Source organism: Entelurus aequoreus, linkage group LG14 (assembly GCF_033978785.1).
Source record: "Entelurus aequoreus isolate RoL-2023_Sb linkage group LG14, RoL_Eaeq_v1.1, whole genome shotgun sequence".
NCBI lineage: Eukaryota > Metazoa > Chordata > Actinopteri > Syngnathiformes > Syngnathidae > Entelurus > Entelurus aequoreus.
Genome location: NC_084744.1, coordinates 39,804,229 through 39,830,234, shown reverse-complemented (window position 1 = coordinate 39,830,234; position 26,006 = coordinate 39,804,229). Strand labels below are relative to the sequence as shown.

Here is a 26,006-nt window from a genome sequence, read left to right as displayed (position 1 = left end):
AGAATATAAGGCGCACTGCCGATGAGCGGATCTAGTCAGGTTTTTTTCATACAAAAAGCGCACCGGATTATAGGATGCTAGGTCATATTATACATTTATTTTTTTCTAAATGTAAAAGACTTCCTTGTGGTCTACATAACATGTAATGGTGATTATTTGCTGAAAATGTTGCATAGATGATGTTTTACACATCATCTTCAAGTCACTTCCTGACAGTCTCTTCAGGATGCACCGTTTTGTGGGCGCACTTATTTACGTGCCTCCACTTGGACAGCGTCATCTTTGATGTAGCGGTGTAGCGTGCAAGGACGGGAGTGGAAGAAGTGTCAAAAGATGGCGCTAACTGTTTTAATGACATTCAGACTTTACTTCAATCAATTATGGAGCAGCATCTCCTCATCCGTGGCTCACGAGTGCAACAACAACGCCCGAAATGTGTCCCGACCAGAACTCTCTAATAACTAAAGTTCCTTGGGTGAATAATGTAAACTCACTACACCGGTATGTTTTAGTGCTTTCATGGTGAGTTTACTGACAGATATAAGTAAGAACTTTACACTACTTTATATTAGAAATGGCAACAGTGGAGGATGAATGTCCCATAACAAGAAGATAGAGAAAAAGAAGAAACTTATCGACTACTAAGGCTCTCAAATTTTCAGGACTTATGCAGATCCCAAATACAGATCAGCAGGTACCAGAAGGTAAGAAAAGTTACTTTTGCATAATATTGCCAAACAAAATGCCAGATAATGTTTGCTAATAGGTGCCATTTTGCGGTCCTTATACACACACACACCATAATAATACATGTATGTTTAATGCGCCAACAATCCATCAAGTGGTGTGGCTTCATAGCTTACCAAAGTCGTACTAAAACATTTTGACAGATTTTTGAGCGCCATGTGGAATGTTCTATATTCTCAATGGAACATTTAGAGTTTTGGTGTTGTTTACTGCCATCATCTTGCAGTCTACACGTATCTCTTATGTGTGACTACCATCTACTGGTCACACTTATCATTACACCATGTACCAAATAAAATAGCTTCGAGGTCGGTATCCACAAACAGAATTATTCCTTACATTAGGCGCACCGGGTTATAAGGCGCACTGACGATTTTTGAGAAAATGAAAGGCGACTTATAGTCCGAAAAATACGGTAACCTATTTGTCCATTCTACCGGTACTTAAAGATGCCTAAGAACTAAGGGTCATAAGTAGGGATGGGTAGCTTTCATATTTGAACCGATACAGGACTAAATTCTTGTACCTGGGTATGGGTACTCAGCGGTACCAATTGACGGTACGTTTGTGTGTTCATGTGTTAATACATGGAAATGTGTTTGATAATAACGTCTGATGGTTTTATTCAACGTTTAACACCTAGCTGATAATTATATCTTACATTTGCAAGCATTCATTTCAGTTTGTGTCACACTCAGGTAGTCTATTGGCATTAAGTTGAATGGGCTGGTCTTCTTTTTTGTTGAGGCCGACAAAGTGTGTACATTGTAAGTCTTGTACTTATTACACAATGTAACAAGTATCTTAGAGGCCTACTGAAACCCACTACTACCGACCACGCAGTCTGATAGTTTATATATCAATGATGAAATCTTAACATTGCAACACATGCCAATACGGCCGAGTTAGATTAGTAAAGTGCAATTTTAAATTTCCCGCGGAATATTCTGCTGAAAACGTCTCGGTATGATGACGCCTGCACGTGACGTCACGGATTGTTGAGGACATTTTGGGACAGCATTGTTGCCAGCTATTAAGTCGTCATCGCAAAATTCCACAGTATTCTGGACATCTGTGTTGGTGAATCTTTTGCAATTTGTTTAATGGACAATGGAGACTGCAAAGAAGAAAGCTGTAGGTGGGAAGCGGTGTATTTCGGCCGGCTGCAGCAACACAAAAACGTAGCCGGTGTTTCATTGTTTACATTCCCGAAAGATGACAGTCAAGCTTTACCATTGGCCTGTGGAGAACTGGGACAACAGAGACTCTTACCAGGAGGACTTTGAGTTGGATACGCAGACGTGGTACCGTGAGTACGCAACCAGAATGTTGCCAAAAGCATTTTGTATCATTTGTATGTGTAACGCAGTACGCAGCTGCGGCTTCCAAACATTTGATCGCTTGCCCGTACGTGCGTGCCGCTATGTGCATGTCACGTACGTAACTTTGGGGAAATATATGTGCTGTATGAACTTTACGGAGGTGAACGGTACTTTGGGCTGTGGGATTGAATGTGTTGTGCAGGTGTTTGATTTGTATTGGCGGGTTATATGGACGGGAGGGGGGAGGTGTTTGTTATGTGGATTAATTTGTGGCATATTAAATATAAGCCTGGTTGTGTTGTGGCTAATAGAGTATATATATGTCTTGTGTTTATTTACTGTTGTAGTCATTCCCAGCTGAATATCAGGTCCCACCCGCCTCTCACAGCATCTTCCCTATCTGAATCGCTTCCACTGCCCTCTAGTCATTCACTCTCACTTTCCTCATCCACAAATCTTTCATCCTCGCTCAAATTAATGGGGAAATCGTCGCTTTCTCGGTCCGAATCGCTCTCGCTGCTGGTGGCCATGATTGTAAACAATGTGCAGATGTGAGGAGCTCCACAACTTGTGACGTCACGCGCATATCGTCTGCTACTTCCGGTACAGGCAAGGCTTTTTTATCGGCGACCAAAAGTTGCGAACTTTATTATCGATGTTCTCTACTAAATCCTTTCAGCAAAAATATGGCAATATCGCGAAATGATCAAGTATGACACATAGAATGGATCTGCTATCCCCATTTAAATAAGAAAATTTCACTTCAGTAGGCCTTTAAGATGTAAAGTGTAGCTGCCATTATGATGTGCAGTGATGTTTTCTAATGACCGTAAGTCTTCAACTATACTAAGTCTTTCAATGCTTGGAATCTACATCATATACTAGTTACTATGGTCATCTAATGAGTTACTATGGTCATCTAATGAGTTACTATGGTCATCTAATTAGTTACTATGGTCATCTAATTAGTTACCTCGTCTAGAGCCTTGAGGTCAGCTGACCAAATGCTTTTGGCAGTCCCCAGATCCAGGCTAAAGACCAGAGGGGACAGAGCCTTTTCCGTTGCCGCCCCTAAGCTCTGGAACAGCCTTCCCCTCCACATTAGGTCAGCCCGGAGCCTGGGGGTCTTCAAAACCCTCCTTAAGACCTACCTCTTCTCGCTGGCCTTTGACCCGAGCTGAGTCCGCCCACTAGGCCACCATTTCTAGTCCCCCCCCCCTCCCACCCCTTCGCTTTAGTTGTATTTTTCAATTTGTCGCACTTTTATTATTATTATTTTTTTATTCTGCAAATTTTTAAAACTTTTTATTCGACCCCTTTTACCGTATTGCATTTGCACTATCTTGTTTAGCACACTCATTGTTTATGTTCTTTGTTTGTTTGTTTGTTTGTTTTTTTTTGTTTTGTTTTTGTTTGCTCCATGCTTTTTTAACCTGTAAAGCACTTTGGTTCAATCTAAAAAGTTGTTGAAAATGTGCTATATAAATAAAGTTGACTTGACTTGACTTGACTTGACTACTACGATTATCTAATTAGTTACTATGGTCATCTAATTAGTTACTATGGTCATCTAATTAGTTGCTATGGTCATCTAATGAGTTACTACGGTCATCTAATTAGTTACTACGGTCATCTAATTAGTTACTATGGTCATCTAATTAGTTACTATGGTCATCTAGGTCACAGCAGCTCAGAAGAGGCACCAAGCAGTGTGGGTGGGGAGTGTTTCCACAGAGTGTTTCCAGAGCCTGAAATGTGGGTGTCAGGGACAGACGTGGAAGGAGATTTTTACAACAAAGTTCTAAAGTTTAGTGATATATCACATACATCACATTGTAGGTGGGTTTATTTTTACCCTTCACGTTCATATTCCACTGTGTTTGTGGCATTTTTGTTGATTGTAAAATATGTGGATGGAGAGGGGGTGTGACGTTCATATGTTGTCAATATTCAGTGTTTTATCCTTCATAGTTAATATTTAAATCCCACATTCTTTATTTTCATGTACATTGTGGGTGTCTCATTCAGTAGAAAAATGTAACATTTCATTGCGTTTTTAAAGCGGTCTGTCATAACGTTTTTAGCTTTCAATCAGACATTATTGTGAGGTTTTGTATTAGTGTTCCTACAAATCAGATATACCGGCCCCCAGACACATGTTTTTCTCTAAATGTGTCCCCCCGAGTCAAAATAATTGCCCAAGCCTGCCCTATAAGTACATCGCATCAGTAGGAAACCCAGGTATAAGAAATTAGTACCGTTTGATTTTACGTGAATTGGTACTTGGTAGTAACGACGGAATTCAGTCGATATTTGTGAAAGTACCAAATTTGGTACCTTCCACTTGTACCAATACTAGAAACACCTCTTAAATGATGCTGTACAGTTCTTCCACTATGTTCTATCAATAGCACGACCTGAACATTATTGCCTTTCTGTATTTATTGTGGCCCTTCAAGGGCAGAAGAACAGCATGCAAGGTGAGGCTCACGCTCCTGCAGGAGGCAAGCGGGCCAGATGATGCCAAAGTAAATCTATACGGAGAGATTCCAGCGCTGATTAAACAGAATTGTTAAGTGGAGGTTTGAAGTGTTTCTCACCAAGGAATATGATTGTAAACACGGAGAGAAAAATCCCAGATGAGGCTTTGCTCGGTGAGAGAGATGCAAGCAGCATAACACTTTCAGATGTGTAAATCCACAATTTAGGAGTTTAGGTGATGCTGGGAACTGAATGTAAATTGTATGAACAAATGATGTCGGACACTTTTTATTTGTCCAGATGGGGGTTAAAAGCTGCAATGTCAGATGTCGGTCCCCCTGCTCTGCACATACTTGGTTAATGACGGGCCTGGGTAAACACAAGCTTCTGAGTCGTACATCTGGAGACCAGTGAAGTCCTCTTTGTGGTCGCTATGCTATCTTGGTGGAAAGATGTTTATCCCCTTTGTAAAGGCGCAAGAGGAGGAGCGTTGTTTACCTTCTGCGCTATTAATACAACACCTATTGTTTAGTGCAGCGAGAAAACATTAGGGAAGCAAAGCCCGGAGGAGAGAATGTGGAGGCTCACCCCATATGGTCCTCCATGGTGGTCTTTCTTCCAGCCTCGGGGTTACATCTGTGCCTCTGAGGTCCACAGTCCCGACGCACCCGATGGCCTCTGTAAGCTGCACAGGAGATGGATTTCAGATATGTGCTCACATGGGCCCTGATTTACTCAAGGTTTGCGTGCACTAAAACCCGTGCAAACCTGATACCTGATCTACTAAACGTGTGCAAAGTAGATAAAGTGAGCAGAATAAGGCGTGCCATCCATTCTGCGTCTCTGTCTTCATTAATATGCTAAATATATGATGGCCATCAAAACGCCCCAAAAATGCAAATATATTTATTTAGCACGGGCAAAGTTATTTATCAACACTCATCACCATTTTGCGAGCACTATTTAGCGTTTAATTTAGCACGTATCATAAGAAGGTGCAAACTGACAGTTCCACGGCTGTAGGACGATGGACAGAGGACAATCCTCCGTACTAAGTCTGTGTGTCTTTTTTTTTGATTGATTGATTGAAACTTGTATTAGTACAATTGACCACTAAATGGTAACACCCGAATAAGTTTTTCAAGTTGTTTAAGTCGGGGTCCACGTTAATCAATTCATAGTAATAATAATAATAATACATTTTATTTATGAGGCGCCTTTCTGGGCACTCAAGGACACTGTACAAAATCAAAACAATAAAAATCAAATTAGATAAAAACAACAATAATAACAACAACAAAGATAGAGAAGAAAAGATGATTACAATGAATAAGCAGTCAGGAATAGGTGTTTTTTTGAGTCTTGATTTGAAGAGGGATATTGAGTCTAGGTTACGAAGGTCTGGTGGCAAAGAGTTCCAAAGATGTGGGGCAGAGCGGCTAAAAGCTCGGGCACCCATGGTGGACAGTTTAAATAAAGGGACAGTGAGATGGATGGATGAAGAGGATCCTAGGGAACGTGAGGGCGTGGCGACATGGATCAGGTCAGAGAGATACGACGGAGAGAGGTTATGGATGGCTTTGAAAGTGAGAAGAATTATTTTAAAGTGGATACGATGTTTGATGGGTAGCCAGTGGAGTTGCTGCAGAACAGGGGTGATGTGCTGGATTGAAGGGGTTCTGGTGATTATCCGGGCTGCAGAGTTCTGGAGAAGCTGAAGTTTGTGAAGTGACTTGTGAGGGAGACCAAACAGGAGAGAGTTGCAGTAGTCCAGGCGGGAGGTGACCAGGCTATGGACTAGTATGGCAGCAGTATGTGGGGTAAGGGATGGGCGAAGACGATTAATGTTTCGTAGATGAAAGTAAGCAGACCGGGTAATGCTGTTTATGTGGGCTTGAAAGGAAAGTGTGCTGTCGAAATATATACAAATATATACTATCAGCGTAATACAGTCGTCACACAAGTTCATCATCAGAGTATATACATTGAATTATTTACATTATTTACAATCCGGGGGGTGGGATGCGGAGGGAACATATACTTTTCAAATGTTCTTGTACTCAGACAATATTTTCGGTATATTAGATGGAATCTTTACCTGTGTGTGTCAACATATTTGAATGGTCAGAAATAAAAATTTAATTATTCCATTGATGTGTTTTAGTGTCTGCTGGTATTATTTTTTAATGTTGTTAGTTTTTAAAAATTTAGGAAACACCGTATTTTCCAGACCATAGGGCGCACCGGATTATAAGGCGCACTGCCGATGAGTGTGTCTAGTCAGGTCTATTTTCATACAAAAGGCGTACCGGATTATAAGGCGCATTAAAGGGGTCATATTATGATTTTTTTCTGAATGTAAAAGACTTCCTTGTGGTCTACATAACATGTAATGGTGGTTCTTTGCTCAAAATGTTGCATAGATGATGTTTTACACATCATCTTCAAGTCACTTTCTGACAGGATGCGCCGTTTTATGGGCGGTCTTGATTAAATTTTGGTGTTGTTTACTTGAGTCCTATTGCAGTCTACACGTATCTCTTATGTGTGACTGCCATCATATTGCAGTCTACACGTATCTCTTATGTGTGACTGGAACAGATTATTTATATATATATTATTTCCTACTAAATATTTGTTTCTAAATACAAATAAATCAAAGTTTGACCAGGAGAGTTGACTGTGAAGGTCCCACTGCATTTGTTACAATGTACACAATGATTGATAAAAGGCATTTAAATAGTAAAGTCTCCGGGTAAGAAGCCATTTAAACTATAACTAGCCGGCGTCAGGCTGGATAATCCCTGCACACATAGCAATTCTCTTAGAATAAAACACAACTCACATAATGTTTTTTCTTTTGTGACCGTGTCAGAGGCAGACATACATTGTACTGAGGTAGCTAACTATGATGCGTTCAGTTTATCGCAACATCAAGCAAACAATCTGAATATCCCCATCGTATCAATTCCTAGATATGGTCGAAACTATTTAAAGTGCAATACGCATAATAAACGCAACATTATTAATATTGCTACTTCGGATAATTTCATGTATATGGGCTTTTTAAACATGAGATCATTATCTTCCAAAACGTTATTAGTTAATGAAGTCATTAGAGACAACAAACTTGACGTCGTTGGTCTCGCCGAGACCTGGCTCAAATTAGACGATTTTTTTGCGCTAAATGAGGCATCTCCTCCTAACTATACCAATACACATGTTGCCCGACCTCTTAAAAGGGGAGGGGGTGTCGCACTAATATACAATGAAAACTATAATCTTACACCTAACCTAAATAATAAATATAACTCGTTTGAGGGACTCACTTTGAGGTTTGTCACACCGCTGCCTCTCCACCTGGCTGTTATCTACCGCCCCCCTGGGCCCTATTCAGACTTCATCGGTGAATTTTCTGAGTTTGTTGCTGATCTAGTGACGCACGCCGACAATATAATCATAATGGGGGACTTTAATATCCATATGAATACCCCATCCGACCCTCCTTGCGTGGCGCTCCAGACTGTAATTGATAGCTGTGGTCTTACACAAATAATAAATGAACCCACGCATTGCAACGGTAATACGATAGATCTAGTGCTTGTCAGGGGTGTCACCACCTCTAAAGTTACGATACTCCCGTACACTAAAGTAATGTCCGATCATTACCTTATAAAATTCGAAGTTCTGACTCATTGTCAACAAACTAATAATAATAATAATAACTACTATAGCAGCCGCAACATTAATGCTGCCACAACGACGACTCTTACTGACCTACTGCCTTCGGTAATGGCACCATTCCCAAATTATGTGGGCTCTATTGATAACCTCACTAACAACTTTAATGACGCCCTACGCGACACCATTGATAGTGTAGCACCGCTAAAGCTAAAAAGGGCCCCTAAAAGGCGTACCCCATGGTTTACAGAAGAAACTAAAGCCCAGAAATGATCATGTAGAAAGCTGGAATGCAAATGGCGTGCGACTAAACTTGAGGTTTTCCATCAAGCATGGTGTGATAGTTTAATAACTTATAAACGCATGCTTACCTCAGCTAAAGCTAAATATTACTCAAATCTCATCCACCTCAACAAAAATGATCCTAAATTTCTGTTTAGTACAGTAGCATCGCTAACCCAACAAGGGACTCCTCCCAGTAGCTCCACCCACTCAGCAGATGACTTTATGAATTTCTTTAATAAGAAAATTGAAGTCATTAGAAAAGTGATTAAAGACAATGCATCTCAGCTACAACTGGGTTCTATTAACACAGATACAACTGTATATACGACGGATACCGCCCTCCAAAATAGTTTCTCTCTCTTTGATGAAATAACATTGGAGGAATTATCAAAATGTGTAAATGGGACAAAACAAACAACATGTTTACTTGACCCAATTCCTGGGAAACTTATCAAGGAGCTTTTTGTATTATTAGGTCCATCAGTGTTAAATATTATAAACTTATCACTTTCCTCTGGCACTGTTCCCCTAGCATTCAAAAAAGCGGTTATTCATCCTCTACTCAAAAGACCTAACCTCGATCCTGATCTCCTGGTAAACTACCGGCCGGTGTCCCACCTTCCGTTTATCTCGAAAATCCTCGAAAAAATTGTAGCACAGCAGCTAAATGAACACTTAGCGTCTAACAATCTCTGTGAACCTTTTCAGTCCGGTTTCAGGGCAAATCACTCTACGGAGACAGCCCTCGCAAAAATGACTAATGATCTATTGCTAACGATGGATTCTGATGCTTCATCTATGTTGCTGCTTCTTGATCTTAGCGCCGCTTTCGATACTGTTGATCATAATGTTTTATTAGAGCGTATCAAAACGCGTATTGGGATGACAGACTTAGCCTTGTCTTGGTTTAACTCTTATCTTACTGACAGGATGCAGTGTGTCTCCCATAACAATGTGACCTTGGACTATGTTAAGGTAACGTGTGGAGTTCCCCAGGGTTCGGTTCTTGGCCCTGCACTCTTTAGTATTTACATGCTGCCGCTAGGTGACATCATACGCAAATACGGTGTTAGCTTTCACTGTTATGCGGATGACACCCAACTCTACATGCCCCTAAAGCTGACCAACACGCCGGATTGTAGTCAGCTGGAGGCGTGTCTTAATGAAATTAAACAATGGATGTCCGCTAACTTTTTGCAACTCAACGCTAAGAAAACGGAATTGCTGATTATCGGTCCTGCTCAACACCGACATCTATTTAATAATACCACCTTAACATTTGACAACCAAACAATTAAACAAGGCGACTCGGTAAAGAATCTAGGTATTATCTTCGACCCAACTCTCTCGTTTGAGTCACACATTAAGAGTGTTACTAAAACGGCCTTCTTTCATCTCCGTAATATCGCTAAAATTCGTTCCATTTTGTCCACAAGCGATGCTGAGATCGTTATCTATGCGTTCGTTACATCTCGTCTCGATTACTGTAACGTTTTATTTTCGGGCCTCCCTATGTCTAGCATTAAAAGATTACAGATGGTACAAAATGTGGCTGCTAGACTTTTGAAAAAAACAAGAAAGTTTGATCATATTACGCCTATACTGGCTCACTTGCGCTGGCTTCCTGTGCACCTAAGATGCGACTTTAAGGTTTTACTACTTACGTATAAAATACTACACGGTCAAGCTCCTGCCTATCTTGACGATTGTATTGTACCATATGTCCCGGCAAGAAATCTGCGTTCAAAGAACTCCGGCTTATTAGTGATTCCCAGAGCCCAAAAAAAGTCTGCGGGCTATAGAGCGTTTTCTATTCGGGCTCCAATACTATGGAATGCCCTCCCGGTAAAAGTTAGAGATGCTACCTCAGTAGAAGCATTTAAGTCCCATCTTAAAACTCATTTGTATACTCTAGCCTTTAAATAGACTCCCTTTTTAGACCAGTTCATCTGCCGTTTCTTTTCTTTTCTTTTCTACTCTGCTCCCAACCCGGGGTGGACCGCTAGCTTGTCCATCAGATGGGACATCTCTACGCTGCTGACCCGTCTCCGCTCGGGATGGTTCCTGCTGGCCCCACCATGGACTGGACTTTCGCTGATGTGTTGGACTTTCACAATATTATGTCAGACCCACTCGACATCCATTGCTTTCGGTCTCCCCTAGGGGGGGGGGGGGGGGGGGGGGGGGGGGTTACCCACATATGCGGTCCTCTCCAAGGTTTCTCATAGTCATTCACATTGACGTCCCACTGGGGTGAGTTTTCCTTGCCCGTATGTGGGCTCTGTACCGAGGATGTCGTTGTGGCTTGTACAGCCCTTTGAGACACTTGTGATTTAGGGCTATATAAATAAACATTGATTGATTGATTGAAATTTGCATAAATAAATCTTAAGGAATATAACATAACTTGGCTTCTGAGAGCTTCAAAACGTAATGAATAAAATGCTAAAGTTGTTGATGAACAAGCAATTATTTTAATAATTATATATGGTCATTTTAAATGAATTATTATGATCATTTAAAATTAATTATTTCATATATGTTTATTTTAATGTATAATTCTATGGCTGGATGTAATAAGGAGTCAGAAAAAATACAAATAAAAATACAATAAATTTTGATATTTTTAGCAAAATATAGTAAAAATGTATTTAGTTGTTTTTTTTTTAATTAATAAATATATTTATTTTTAAGTAAGATAAACATAATATTACAATTTATCTCTAGTCTGGATGATTTAGTTCTTGTCACCCTGTTGCCCTCCCGTCTCTTCCCCGAGGATGGCTCCATGAGCTGGGCAAATGCCTGGAGATGCCCTACGTCATCAACACGGTCGGCGGCCCGTCGGTGCGCAGCTCGTACATCGCCGCCCTCTACTTCACCCTCAGCAGCCTGACCAGCATCGGCTTTGGCAACGTGTGCGCCAACACGGACGCCGAGAAGATCTTCTCCATCTGCACCATGCTCATCGGTGGTATGCCGGACGCCTCGAATGGAATAACGTGATTGGGCAGGCACGCTGATTATATCGTGGGAAAGCAGACGTGAAAAAAGGCTGTCCTCACTCAGGTCAGCATGCAGCTGGAGGGTGCGTGGCCTCCAGCTCCAGCTGAAAATCGTGAGATTTTAGGGTGAATATTTGTCCCGGGAGGTTTTCGGGAGAGGCGCTGAATATCGTGAGTCTCCCGGAAAATTCGGGAGGGTTGGCAAGTATGTAAAAAGCGATGTGGCGAGGAGGAAAGTCAAGAGTCCAAGTGAAACAGAGCAGAGAAATGAACAGTTCAAATGTCATAATGGCCAGGTGAAACAGAGCTGAGAGAAATGAACAGTTCAAATGTCATCATTCATGCTGGTGACAACATTTTTGTCCACAGAACGCTTGAAAGCTGCTTCAAAATCATCTATGAGTGTCTCAAGCAAAAGTGGCCCCACCACACAAGCTAGGAGCCATCATTGTCTTATGCAAGCGCTTAGGTGTCAAACTCAAGACCCGGGGGCCAGATCTGGCCCACGACAACATTTTATCTGGCCCGCAAACACCTGGAAATGATATGAGTCAATAAAGTACTTCATATTTTCTCACTAAATGTCATGGATTTTTTTCATTTTGACAGAAAAAATATATGTACTTCTTGAAATTGCATGCCTTTTAAACTTTAATAGCATCCGTTATTGCAACAAATATTACAGTATATTATCATACTTTCAGAATCAGAATCAGAATACCTTTATTGTCATTGCATGGAAACAACGAAATTGAACAGCAATCCAGCTCAGTGCTTTTAAAACAACCTACATAAAATACTCTTAAGACACCAAACAATAATACAAATGTTAAAAACACAATAAAAATGTTAAAAACATATTGCACAGCAGATCTCTATCAGAGTTAAGCAAGTTAATAAAGTGGTGAGTGTTCAGGTAAGTGCAGATTTTAGGGCAGTGGTTCTTAACCTGGGTTCGATCAAACCCTAGGGGTTCGGTGAGTCGGGCTCAGGGGTTCGGCGGAGGTCAAGACACACCCGACTCATCGTGTACATAAAAACTTCTCCCTATCGGCGTATTACGGATACGGCAACAGCAGAAGTCACACTGATTTGCAAGTGTGTAATTTGTTGTGAGTTTATGCACTGTGTTGGTTTTGTTCTTTGAACAAGGTGATGTTCATGCATGGTTCATTTTATGCACCAGTAAAATAAACATGGTAACACTTTAGTATGGGGAACATATTCACCATTAATTAGTTGCTTATTAACATGCAAATTAGTAACATATTGGCTCTTAACTAGTCATTATTAAGTACTTATTAATGCCTTATTCAGTGTGGTCTTTATATAACACTAACCCTCTAACCCTGGCCCTAACCCTCTAACCCTAACCCAGGGGTCGGCAACCCGTGGCTCCTTGACCACTCTGATGCGGCTCAGCTACATACATGCCGACCCCCCCGATTTTCCCAGGAGACTTATGGATCTCAGTGTCTCTCATAGATTACTCCCAGGTAAAAAAATAATCCTATTTACACTCTAATTACTAAACAAAGGGCGTGCCCCAATTGCACTGCAGGAATTGTCCTCTATAGCATTTACATACAGCGTGCCAGTCCAGCCACATGTTGCATGTTGTTATTACTTGCACACACAGGAGACAGCAAAGCATACTTACTCATCAGCCACACAGCTTACACTGACGGTAGCCGTATCAAACAACTTTAACATTGTTACGTTACAAATATGCGCCACACTGTGAACCCACACCAAAAAAGAATGAAAAACACATTTCTGGAGAACATCCCACCGTAACACAACATAAACACAACACAACCATTACCCAGAATCCCATGCAGCCCTAACTCTTCCGGTCTACATTATACACCCCCGCTACCACCAAATCCCTCCACACATCAACCCCCCCCTCTCCGTGCGTTGGTTGAGCGGAAGAGTTAGGGCTGCATGGGATTCTGGGTATTGGTACCGTCAGTGTAAGATGTGTGGCTGCTGAGATAAGTACGCCTTGCTGTCACTTACGTGAGCAAGCTGAAATTATATTCTACGTGTGGTCGAGCAGGTACACTGTTAGGGCAGACTGTAGAGGGTGCCAAATGCAGTGTCATCACGCTCTGATATTCGGGAGTCTCCCGGGAAAAATGAGAGGGTTGGCAAGTATGACGCTATCAAGCGCCATTCATTCAAAACTCACGGGCTGCACTACCATCAAATTTCCACATTAAAGTGCGTCCCGGTGCGTGTGTCGGAGACCCCTGGTTAACATAGCACAAAGCATTTAAGCTTTGTATGCGGTGTTTTTCATTTTAAATTTTAAAAATGTTTTTGTGGCTCCTATTACTTTCTTTAATTTGTGAAACTTGCCAAAATGTCTCTTTGAGTGGTAAAGGTTGCCGACCCCTGCCCTAACCCTAACCAAATAACTCTAAATTAACTCTTTGTTACTTAGAATATGTTCCCCTAGTGTCCAAAAAACTCTAAATTAAGTCTTTGTTACTTAAAATATGTTCCCCATACTAAAGTGTTACCAAAAACATATAACATTGTCTTGAATTTGAAAAAAAAAAACATTTTATTTTTCACTAAAGAAGGGTTTGGTGAATGCGCATATGAAACTGGTGGGGTTCGGTACCTCCAACAAGGTTAAGAACCACTGGTTTAGGGCAATAACAGCTCTGGGATAGAAACTGTTTTTCAGATAGGATAGGAGAAACAAACATTATTTGTCTAAATAAAAATAAATACTTAAAGATCTGATTGACTTATGATTTTACAGCAAACTACCCATCAAATGAATACAAATGACAATACATTTTACGGTGTTCTTTACTGTAAATTGAAAAAAAAACCTACTATTTTTTTCCCGTTAAAATTCTGGCGCACGGTCAGGATTGTAGCACCTCCGCCTCAATTGGTGCCAGGAAAAGCCCGATTAAGAGAACCTCAGATGGTTTGAATGAAGCCCCCAGACTGCTTTGTGTTTCTCTTGTAAAAGTATATGTGCGTGATAAATAGAGAACTGGAAGCCATTGTTGAGCCATGCTTGTATTTTGCATGGTTGAATCTAATCGATGGGTGAGGGTGTCCCCTGCCCCCCACCCAGCGCTGAGATCTGAGGGGCCACCAGGCTCATGCATTTGAAAGGCATCTGTTTATTTTCAAAATGCAAATGCAGCCCACCTCAAAGGCTATATTCTGTGGTTAACACACCATGTGAATGTATTGGAGTGTTGCGCCAGGGGGGCCCCGAGGCCCCACTTATGTCAGGTTCAGGTTCTCCAAATATCCCCGGCCCTCCCCCACCACTTTGCCCTCCACGCCAGCGGCCACACAAGCACACTCCTCTCAAGAGCGAAACAGAGAAAGACTTCCCTCTCGCCGCAATCCTGTTTATTCTCTCCGCAGCGTTATTTACCAGCGTGTTAATGAGAGGCGTTCACACAAAAGGTGTGCCAGATGAGGGCAGCCCTGGGAGGACCGGGGCCCAACAATGCCAGATCTCCTCCCCCTACCCTGCCCCCTTTTGGAGCCCACTCTTGTCCTCCGTGGGGGAGAGGAGGAGGGGCAGGAAGGTTAATGTGCTCACTTTGATCTTCGTCAAGGCGTACCGAGTAAGAATTAATTTACATTTCAGATGAAAAGGTTGACAGTATAAAAAGGCATCTTGTTTCTGGTATGCAAGGGCCGCGTAACAGGCGAGGAATTTGGGAGAGGAAGTGGCGAGGACACAGAAGGGATAAGCCCCTCTCACGCCTTCACTGGGAAAGAGATGAAAGGAAAGAGTGGTTTTAGTATGCACTCTTCTTCTCAAACATGGCCACCAAATGCTGCCCCAAAACTTTGGAAAGCGTGTGTGGATGCATTATTAATTAATGATCACTGTTTCCTGGGCCACTCGCTCAGATCAAAGATGGGAGCTTTTTCAACCTCCTTTTTTCTGCCCCCACTTCAACATTTTGAAAAGGTGCATTTGCACTGGACACTTTTCTTTACCTGACTGGATGCGGACAGCCGACTCCTCTCGCTCCTTCTTAATGTGCTTCAGGCGCTGCCGAGCGACGTAGCCCTTCCAGGCTGCAGGAAAACAAAAAGGGTGTGTGAAACCAAATAGAAGGACACACACACACACACACACACACACACAACACAAGATCCCACTTCAAAACAAGGGCTCAAGCATGTGGCGGAGGGATAAATCCATTTGTACTCTCTGAAGTCTTACGTCTGCCCTGAAGCCTTGCTCTCAGCCCGCCAAGGTCAAGCTGTGGTTATCAAGCCATCTCTTTTAGGATTTATTGCAAACTTCCCAATCAAGTGGTGAGATCCAGTATATTTGGAACTAGAGATATTATCGGCCGATAAATGCTTTAAAATGTAATATCGAAAATTATCGTTATCGTTTTTTTTTTATTATCTGTATCGTTTTTGTTGTTGTTGTTTTTTTGTTTTTTTTAATTAAATCAACATAAAAAACAAGATACACTTACAATTAGTACACTAAGCCAAAAAACCTCCCTCCCCTCATTCACACAAAAGGGTTGTTTTTTTCTGTTATTAATATTCTGGTTCAGTGACGTGCGGTGAGGTTCATGGCTGGTGAGGCACTGACTTCATCACAGTCAGATTTACAAACATATGAACCCTAGAGTATCTTATTCACCATTTGATTGGCAGCAGTTAACGGGTTATGTTTAAAAGCTCATACCAGCATTCTTCCCTGCTTGGCACTCAGCATCAAGGGTTGGAATTGATCACCAAAAATGATTCCCGGGCGCGGCGCCGCTGCTGCCCACTGCTCCCCTCACCTCCCAGGGGGTGATCAAGGGATGTTTCAAATGCAGAGGACACATTTCATTACACCTAGTGTGTGTGTGGCAATCATAAACAGCTTGCCTGCCCAATGACGTCATAACATCTACGGCTTTTAGAGAGTAGAGTGCACAACTGCGCACACAACAAGGAGACGAAGCAGAAGAACGAGGAAGTTACAGACATGGCGACGCCGTCGACGAGCAAGATGAAGAAATACACTTGCAAGTTCCAAAATGAGTGGAAACAAGAATTTCAGTTCATCCAGGACAGTTCGAAGGGGAAGGGGTATGTTGCCTGTAAATTTTGTAGAACAGACTTCTCCATTGAACACGGTGGCCGAAATGATATACTCATCACGAACGGAGAAGTTAAACAGGACAATACTGCCATCTAATGGATAACACTGAAATTCAAGTATCTTTTTTTTTTTCTATGTAAATAAAATATATATATATATATATATATATATATATATATATATATATATATATATATATATATATATATATATATATATATATATATATATATATATATATATATATATATATATATATATATATATATATATATATATATATACATATATAGCTAGAATTCACTGAAAGTCAAATATTTCATACATATATATATATATATATATATATATATATATATATATATATATATATATATATATATATATATATATATATATATATATATATATATGAAATATATATGAAATACTCGAGTTGGTGAATTCTAGCTGTAAATAACCACGCCCCCCACCCCCTAGCCCCCACCTCCCGATATTTGTGGTCTCAAGGTTGGCAAGTATGGGTGCGCAACACCACGTAAATCGTTGGCCATCCAAAAAGTAACCCCAGTACGCTATAGCCAACATTAACCAGGAGATGGCAACAGACAAACATAGATCACTCTATTACATTCCTCCCCTTTTAGAAATGTAGAAGTTTGTATTAACAACCCAACCAAAAAATGCAGCAGCTCAATAAGAAGCCAAAAAGTGCAAAAACAATAATGTTTGTGTTGGAGGAGTTGTGAATGAATGAAATATGAAATCCGTGCTGCAGTCTGCAGGTGTACCTAATGTTGTGGTCCTGCAGTCATTCACAACTCCTCCAACATGAACATTATTGTTTTTGCACTTTTTGGCTTCTTATAAAATAACTTTTTTAAATAGATTCAATCTTGCACGTGGAAAGTTTAAGTGCGGGCTTTAGTTGATATAACACTCCCGTCAGAAGGTGCATTCTACGGCGGGGGTGCATTATCCGGCACAAGGAGGCGGGATTATTGCGAGCCTCAGCCAGTGTGTCTTCGCAGCAGTTTTATGATTGCTCAGCACAAGAAATACTTTACACACATACAGTTGTTGACAAAATACACTACATTATATACCTCAGCTAACTAAACTATGGAAATGTATAATATAGTTTATATAGCAATATGGTCTCACTGCACAGCAGGCCAGCAGTTACCCGAGTCATTGCGCAATCCATGTTGAGGCACAACGCAGTGACGTGCCTCAACTGGATGCTGATCACAGCAAGTCTCTTCTCGGTATTTGAACGGCAAATGTGAAAATTCAGCAATTTGGAATAAAAATAATCTAAAACTGGTGAAGTTAAATGGAAAATAACTTTATAGTATAATCACTGGATACATATAACAATTTAATTCATTTTTTTTCTTTTTATATTTTTTTTCTTTCCATGATGGCAGGTGAGGCCCCGCATCACCTGCCTCTAGTGACTGCACGTCACTGTTCTGGTTCCTACATTATATATCAATATATAACAATACAGTCTGCAAGGGATACAGTCCGTAAGCACACATGATTGTGCGTGCTGCTGGTCCACTAATAGTACTAACATTTAACAGTTAATTTTACTAATTTTCATTCATTACTAGTTTCTATGTAACTGTTTTTATATTGTTTTACTTTCTTTTTTATTCAAGAAAATGTTTTTAATTTATTTATCTTATTTTATTTTATTCATTTTTAAAAAAAGGACCTTATCTTCACCATACCTGGTTGTCCAAATTAGGCATAATAATGTGTTAATTCCACGACTGTATATATCGGTATCGGTTGATATCGGTATCGGTTGATATCGGTATCGGTTGATATCGGTATCGGTAATTAAAGAGTTGGACAATATCGGAATATCGGCAAAAAGCCATTATCGGACATCCCTATTTGGAACCCTTCTTCCACTTTCTATACATCCAATTATTGGATTCCAAATGCATCTACCTCTTCCTAAAGGGCTTTATAAGCAGTACAAGCTAAAGTGACACAGCAATCTGGTCTAATGCATCCAAACAAGAACTAAATAAAATCCATCTTACCCAAAACAGAGCTGCCAGACTAGCTCTCCATTTAGGACCAGCATTGAGACCATGCATAATGAATTGTCATGGATGAGAGTTGGTGGAAGACTAGCTTGTAGTTTGATTCTATTTTTAAAAAAAATCTATACATACCATAAACCTGCTTATCTGTATTCTCAGCTGTTGCTTGCTAGTGACAGTCACAACTATGGTACCAGGCTAGTGACAGTCACAACTATGGTACCAGGCTCGTGACAGTCACAACTATGGTACCAGGCTAGTGACAGTCACAACTATGGTACCAGGCTAGTGACAGTCACAACTATGGTACCAGGCTAGTGACAGTCACAACTATGGTACCAGGCTAGTGACAGTCACAACTATGGTACCAGGCTAGTGACAGTCACAACTATGGTACCAAGCTAGTGACAGTCACAACTATGGTACCAGGCTAGCCCTAAGAGGTGCTCTCACCCGTCTTAAACCCTTAAGTGATGTTTTGAAAAAGACTGTTATGTATAGGGCAATCACTTACTGGAATCCACTTCCACAATATCTGCTATCAATCACCAGCAGAGTGGGTTTTAAGAATAGACTAAGAGGAGAAGTATTGCGGAAAGAGATTATTCTAGATTGTACCTGATGTCACGACTGGTTTTATTGATTGTTGACTATTTTATTGATTTTGGGACAAGCAGTAGAAAATGGATGGATGGTACTTTTTCGTCACTTATTGTTTGTCTTTGGTACACTAAAGTGTATATTTTAGGCCATTGGTTCTTTGTTTTATTTTTGCAAAAATATATATATAAATTTGTATATTGCTCTTTTTATCTTTGGTATGAACATTATTATGTAAACTCGAAGTTATTGTTTGTTTTTTTTGGTTCTTCGTTGTTGCTATTTTTGTATTACAACATTTTATTATTTGATCATGTTGTACTGCATTATAATCTTTTGTTTTGTGATTGTGATGTTTTTTGCCTGGACCTCAGGAAAAATAGTCTCCACTGCAGTGTAGACTAATGGGGATCCTTAATAAACTAAACTAAACTGACTAAAGGGTACTATTTTAGTCCAGCCAGATATCAATGATAACCGCCACCTTACACAATAGAAATACACAGCGGAACCCCCACAAGCATGGGAGGAAAATGCAAACTCCACATAAATATGATCTGAAATTTGTGCTGTCAATCGTTGGTGTTTCATTTTACATGAGCGAAGAGACTCAAGAAAGAATAGAATATATACACACTCTCTGTATTTATTAAACACCTTTAAAGGGGAATTGCACTTTTTTATTTTGCCTGTCATTCACAATACTTTAGTAGGACAAAAACACATGTGTTTTTCTTTCTTTAATGCATTCTAAATAGTAAATTAATGCGAGCAAAGGAGCTTATAGTACTCGTTCTAATTTGCCTATAAAGCCCTTAAAAAACACCCAAACACCTCCATTAAGGTTTTATATACATGATGTAAGTATATATGAAATGTAGTAACATTCATAATAACATGTAATATATACATGATGTAAGTATATATGTCATGTAGTAACATTCATAAAAACATGTAATATATACATGATGTAAGTATATATGTCATGTAGTAACATTCATAATAACATGTAATATATACATGATGTAAGTATATATGAAATATTGTAACATTCTTAATAACATGTAATATATACATGATGTAAGTATATATGTCATGTAGTAACATTCATAATAACATGTAATATATACATGATGTAAGTATATATGTCATGTAGTAACATTCATAATAACATGTAATATATACATGATGTAAGTATATATGTCATGTAGTAACATTCATAATAACATATAATATATACATGATGTAAGTATATATGTCATGTAGTAACATTCATAATAACATGTACCGTATTTTTCGGAGTATAAGTCGCTCCGGAGTATAAGTCGCTCCGGAGTATAAGTCGCACCGGCCGAAAATGCATAATAAAGAAAAAAAAAAACTTATATAAGTCGCACTGGAGTATAAGTCGCATTTTTTGGGGAAATTTATTTGATAAAAACCAACACCAAGAATAGACATTTGAAAGGCAATTTAAAATAAATAAAGAATAGTGAACAACAGGCTGAATAAGTGTACTTTATATGACGCATAAATAACCAACTGAGAACGTGCCTGGTATGTTAACGTAACATATTATGGTAAGAGTCATTCAAATAACTATAACATATAGAACATGCTATACGTTTACCAAACAATCTGTCACTCCTAATCGCTAAATCCCATGAAATCTTATACGTCTAGTCTCTTACGTGAATAAGCTAAATAATATTACTTGATATTTTACGGTAATGTGTTAATAATTTCACACATAAGTCGCTCCTGAGTATAAGTCGCACCCCCGGCCAAACTATGAAAAAAACTGCAACATATAGTCCGAAAAATACGGTAATACAGTATATACATGATGTAAGTATATATGTCATGTAGTAACATTCATAATAACATGTAATATATACATGATGTAAGTATATATGTCATGTAGTAACATTCATAATAACATGTAATATATACATGATGTAAGTATATATGTCATGTAGTAACATTCATCATAACATGTAATATATACATGATGTAAGTTTATAGGTCATGTAGTAACATTCATAATAACATGTAATATATACATGATGTAAGTATATATGTCATGTAGTAACATTCATAATAACATGTAATACATACATGATGTAAGTATATATGTCATGTAGTAACATTCATAATAACATGTAATATATACATGATGTAAGTATATATGTCATGTAGTAACATTCATAATAACATGTAATATATACATGATGTAAGTATATATGTCATGTAGTAACATTCATAATAACATGTAATATATACATGATGTAAGTATATATGTCATGTAGTAACATTCATCATAACATGTAATATATACATGAAGTAAGTATATAGGTCATGTAGTAACATTCATAATAACATGTAATATATACATGATGTAAGTATATATGTCATGTAGTAACATTCATAATAACATGTAATACATACATGATGTAAGTATATATGTCATGTAGTAACATTCATAATAACATGTAATATATACATGATGTAAGTATATATGTCATGTAGTAACATTCATAATAACATGTAATATATACATGATGTAAGTATATATGTCATGTAGTAACATTCATAACAACATGTAATATATACATGATGTAAGTATATATGTCATGTAGTAACAGGCATATTTATAATAACATGTAATGTTTACGTATTTTGCTCATTTCTACTAACTAGTTTTTCTTCAACAACATCACTGATTACTACTCACTGCAGACTATGTGCGCCAACAATCATATATCACCACTTACTGTACGAGGTCTGCTGTCATTACGATGCCGACTGATAGAATCTTGTTATCTTCCCGTTTAGATGAAGAATGACTCATAATCCTCGGGGGCAAAAAAGGAACGTGGAGCCAAGCGTCTTTTAGTGTCTTTCTTGCCATTTTCGGGCCTAAATTGGCTGTCAAAGTGTACCAACTTGTCAGATTACATCCTCATCCCTCTACTATCAAGGTGAGAGTCATTATTTATGATCTAGAATAAACTTCCACAATATCCGACGCGAGAAAGCCGCTCACAAGCCGATGATGTCAACATAGCCACACAAGCTAGTGATCACAGCGCTGCTATAAAAAGTTGGTCTGCTTATAATAACAAAAAATCTAAAACTTTGTTCATCTTCAAGTCGTGAATTGTAGATGAAGTATTGTTGGTGGTTTTTGGATTGTTAATTATTGGGTTTTATGGCCGGAGTAGAGAACCTTCCATTGGCTCCATCGTAAGCGAACTTTCATTTACGTTTATTTACGAGTTAGAATGCATTAAAAAATAAAAAATACATCCGTCATGTCTTTCATAATGATTGTGAATGATAGGCAAAATAAATAAAAAAGTGCAGTTCCCCTTTAACTTAATGTTTATTTGTTTTTATACACAAACATTTATTCATTTCAATGTGGACCTGTTATTCCTTGTGTGTGATTTTCTTTATTTATAAGCTAGAAGTGCTTGCTTTTTGTACTCCTAATTCCCAAGGAGAGAACCACTGTGCTGTTTAGCATCTTTCATTTTGACTTCTTTGGTTCTGCAGTCTGTCACAACCGGATCATCCGACGATTTGCACATGCACGACGCAAACGCTACTTGGACAAACTGCACAAAATGCGTTTGGAGAGGTGTTTTACAGATTTCGAGTCATTCTGCATTGCAGGTGTGTTGATTCCATTATTTGTTTTTACATGAGATTAATATTGATAATTAGCCAGTGTTGTGCTGTTAGGGCCAGCGAGGCCTTCTCTGCTAGCCTAACATAAATCATGATCTTAAATCCATAAATCCATCCTTTCAGGGACGTGGGGGTGCTGGAGCCTATCCCAGCTGCATTGGGGTGGAAGGCGGGTACACCCTGGACAAGTCGCCGCCTCATCGCAGGGCCAACACAGATAGACAACATTCACACTAGTGCCAATTTAGTGTGATGAAAGTTAATTTTATTTTTTATTTACCGTCCATAAAAATGTAAAAGTATTCATCATAATCTCCTCATGTCATATTAGGCTGCAGTGTTCATATTAAAGCTTTTATCCAAACAGAATTCAGCTAATGGAGGACATTCAGTTGATAGACCGTTGCGATAACTAATCAGATCACTAGTTGTTGACAGTAGCCCATCTAGGTAGCCCTATGTTTAATGTGACTGTGATTGGATACTCACTTGTTACTCCCAAATTAGTATCCAATCACAAGTTAATTTGTGTAAGCAGGAAGTGGAACCGGAGCCATACCCGGTTAGCAGAAAATCAGTACTCACTTGGTACTCATTTTTTTAACACACAAAGCAGGAGAGAAAAACGTTGATGAGGTGGCAGATATATGTTTGCAAGGCCATTTTCAAGAAGGATTTTTAAAGAGTAACTATATTTTTTCATGTTTATTTTTGTTTTTTGCCATTGTTTTAATTTTGACAGTATCACTTAAGTGAAGTGAAGTGAATTATATTTATATAGCGCTTTTCTCTAGTGACTCAAAGCGCTTTTACATAGTGAAACCCAATATCTAAGTCACATTTAAACCAGTGTGGGTGGCACTGGGAGCAGGTGGGTAAAGTGTCTTGCCCAAGGACACAACTGCAGTGACTGGGATGGCGGAAGCGGGGATCGAACCTGGAACCCTCAAGTTGCTGGCACGGCCACTCTACCGACCGAGCTATACCGCCCCACTTAAGATATGTTTTAATTGCTGATGCAAGTGTATTGATTCTTTAAATGCACCAATAAATCGCATGTTTTGTACACTGTTGAGGTGTTCCATACCCAGTAGTGCGTAAATGTGTATCACATTTCTCCAGCCATGGTCATGTGGTGACATCAATTATGGTATTTTGAGAGATATTTATTGAAGTCGGATTATATAGGACAGTGTTTTTCAACCTTTTTTGAGCCAAGGCACATTTTTTGCGTTGAAAAAATGCGGAGGCACACCACCAGCAGAAATCATTAAAAAACGAAACTCAGTTGACAGTAAAAAGTCGTTGTCGCAATTGTTGGATATGACTTTAAAGCATAACCAAGCATGCATCACTATAGCTCTTGTCTCAAAGTAGGTGTACTGTCACCACCTGTCACATCACACCCTGACTTATTTTGAGTTTTTTGCTGTTTTCCTGTGTGTAGTGTTTTACTTCTTGTCTTGCGCTGCTATTTTGGTGGCTTTTTCTCTTTTTTTGGTATTTTCCTGTAGTAGTTTCATGTCTTCCTTTGAGCGATATTTCCCGCATCTACTTTGTTTTTATCCTTCTTTGTGGGGACATTGTAGATTGTCATGTCATGTTGGGATGGACATTGTGGACGCCGTCTTTGCTCCACAGTAAGTCTTTGCTGTCGTCCAGCATTCTGTTTTTGTTTACTTTGTAGCCAGTTTAGTTTTAGTTTCATTCTGCATAGCCTTCCCTAAGCTTCAATGCCTTTTTCTTAGGGGCACTCACCTTTTGTTTATTTTTGGTTTAAGCATTAGATACTTTTTTACCTGCACGCTGCCTCCCGCTGTTTCCGACATCTGCAAAGCAATTAGCTAGCTGCTGCCACCTACTGATATGGAAGAGTATTACACGGTTACTCTGCCGAGCTCTAGACAGCACCGACACTCAACAACAACACATCATTTGCAGACTATAATTACTGGTTTGCAAAAAATATTTTTTACCCAAATAGGTGAAATTACATCATCTCCCATGGCACACCAGACTGTATCTCATGGCGGCACAGTGGTTGAAAAACACAGATGTAGGATATCACTAAAGTTCTAAGTGGGAAATGCACAGCCTGCCACATTATACTGTAACTCCACTTTAAGGCACATGTAGAGTGGAAAAATAAGTTGCCTCTATATTGAAGCTGTTATAATACATGTCTGATTTATGTTACTAAAATACTTCCAAAGTTTGCAAATAAATATATATGACAAAATAGTATACATTTTACAGAGATTCCCGAACCATTTTGAGAGATAATGAGGAAGCCAGTCACATGATCACATGACGTCTCGCTAGGAACCAAAGATCCCTTCCCCATCAACAACAATGCTAATCGAGCAGACTTTGTGAGAGCCAATAACTATTACTTTTGGAAAAATCATGATCCAGGACCTTATATTTTTGAGCCCGAATGATATTGGATATGATTTAATCGATACATTGACACACTAATAAATGTTTTTCCACTCTGCTGGTACTTTAACATCAAAGTACCTGACTGGATGACGGTAGCACATCGGTTCCTCTTCTCCTTCTCTTTTCGGTAACGTCGTGCCCCCAGCCAGCCTTTGGTGTAGGCTTGCATCACCACCACCTGAGCTATCACTTCTCGAAGCAGCAGGTTCAGCTGCTCGACATGGTAGTACTTCAGGAACACCTGACAGCACCAAACACCCGTTTTTGTAGGAAAATAAACGTACTCATTTTGTAGAATCATTGAAACATCATCGTACCTTTGTCTTACCCAGCACCCAGTTTTCCAGTCTGGCTCGCTCAAGTATGGCAGAAGCATTCTCTTTGCTGGGCTCTGGCATCTGGTGAGCTCGAAATGCAAGGTAGTAGTACCTGCAGGGAAAGGTAACTAAAAGTTCGGATGGAATAGATCTGTGACTGACTCTGATCCAGTGGTTCTTAACCTTGTTTGAGGTACCGAACCCCACCAGTTTCATATGCGCATTCACCGAACCCTTCTTTAGTGAAAAATAAAATGTAT

At 39.4% G+C, this 26,006-nt stretch overlaps 2 protein-coding genes across 7 annotated transcripts in view; both read right to left on the bottom strand.

The window, feature by feature from the left end:
• myo3b (myosin IIIB) overlaps positions 1-26,006 on the bottom strand; it is a 290,744-nt gene that overhangs the window by 112,441 nt on the left and 152,297 nt on the right. For all 6 annotated transcript variants that reach the window (XM_062069877.1, XM_062069876.1, XM_062069875.1 and 3 more), the window contains 4 exons: positions 25,747-25,858; positions 25,508-25,670; positions 15,515-15,595; positions 5,139-5,235 (listed from right to left, as the gene is read on the bottom strand). In XM_062069877.1, coding sequence (XP_061925861.1) covers positions 5,139-5,235; positions 15,515-15,595; positions 25,508-25,670; positions 25,747-25,858 — 453 coding nt within the window. The remainder of the gene's footprint in view (positions 1-5,138; positions 5,236-15,514; positions 15,596-25,507; positions 25,671-25,746; positions 25,859-26,006) is intronic.
• LOC133664885 (glutamate decarboxylase 1-like) overlaps positions 1-26,006 on the bottom strand; it is a 354,813-nt gene that overhangs the window by 219,751 nt on the left and 109,056 nt on the right. The gene's annotated exons all lie outside the window — the stretch shown is intronic.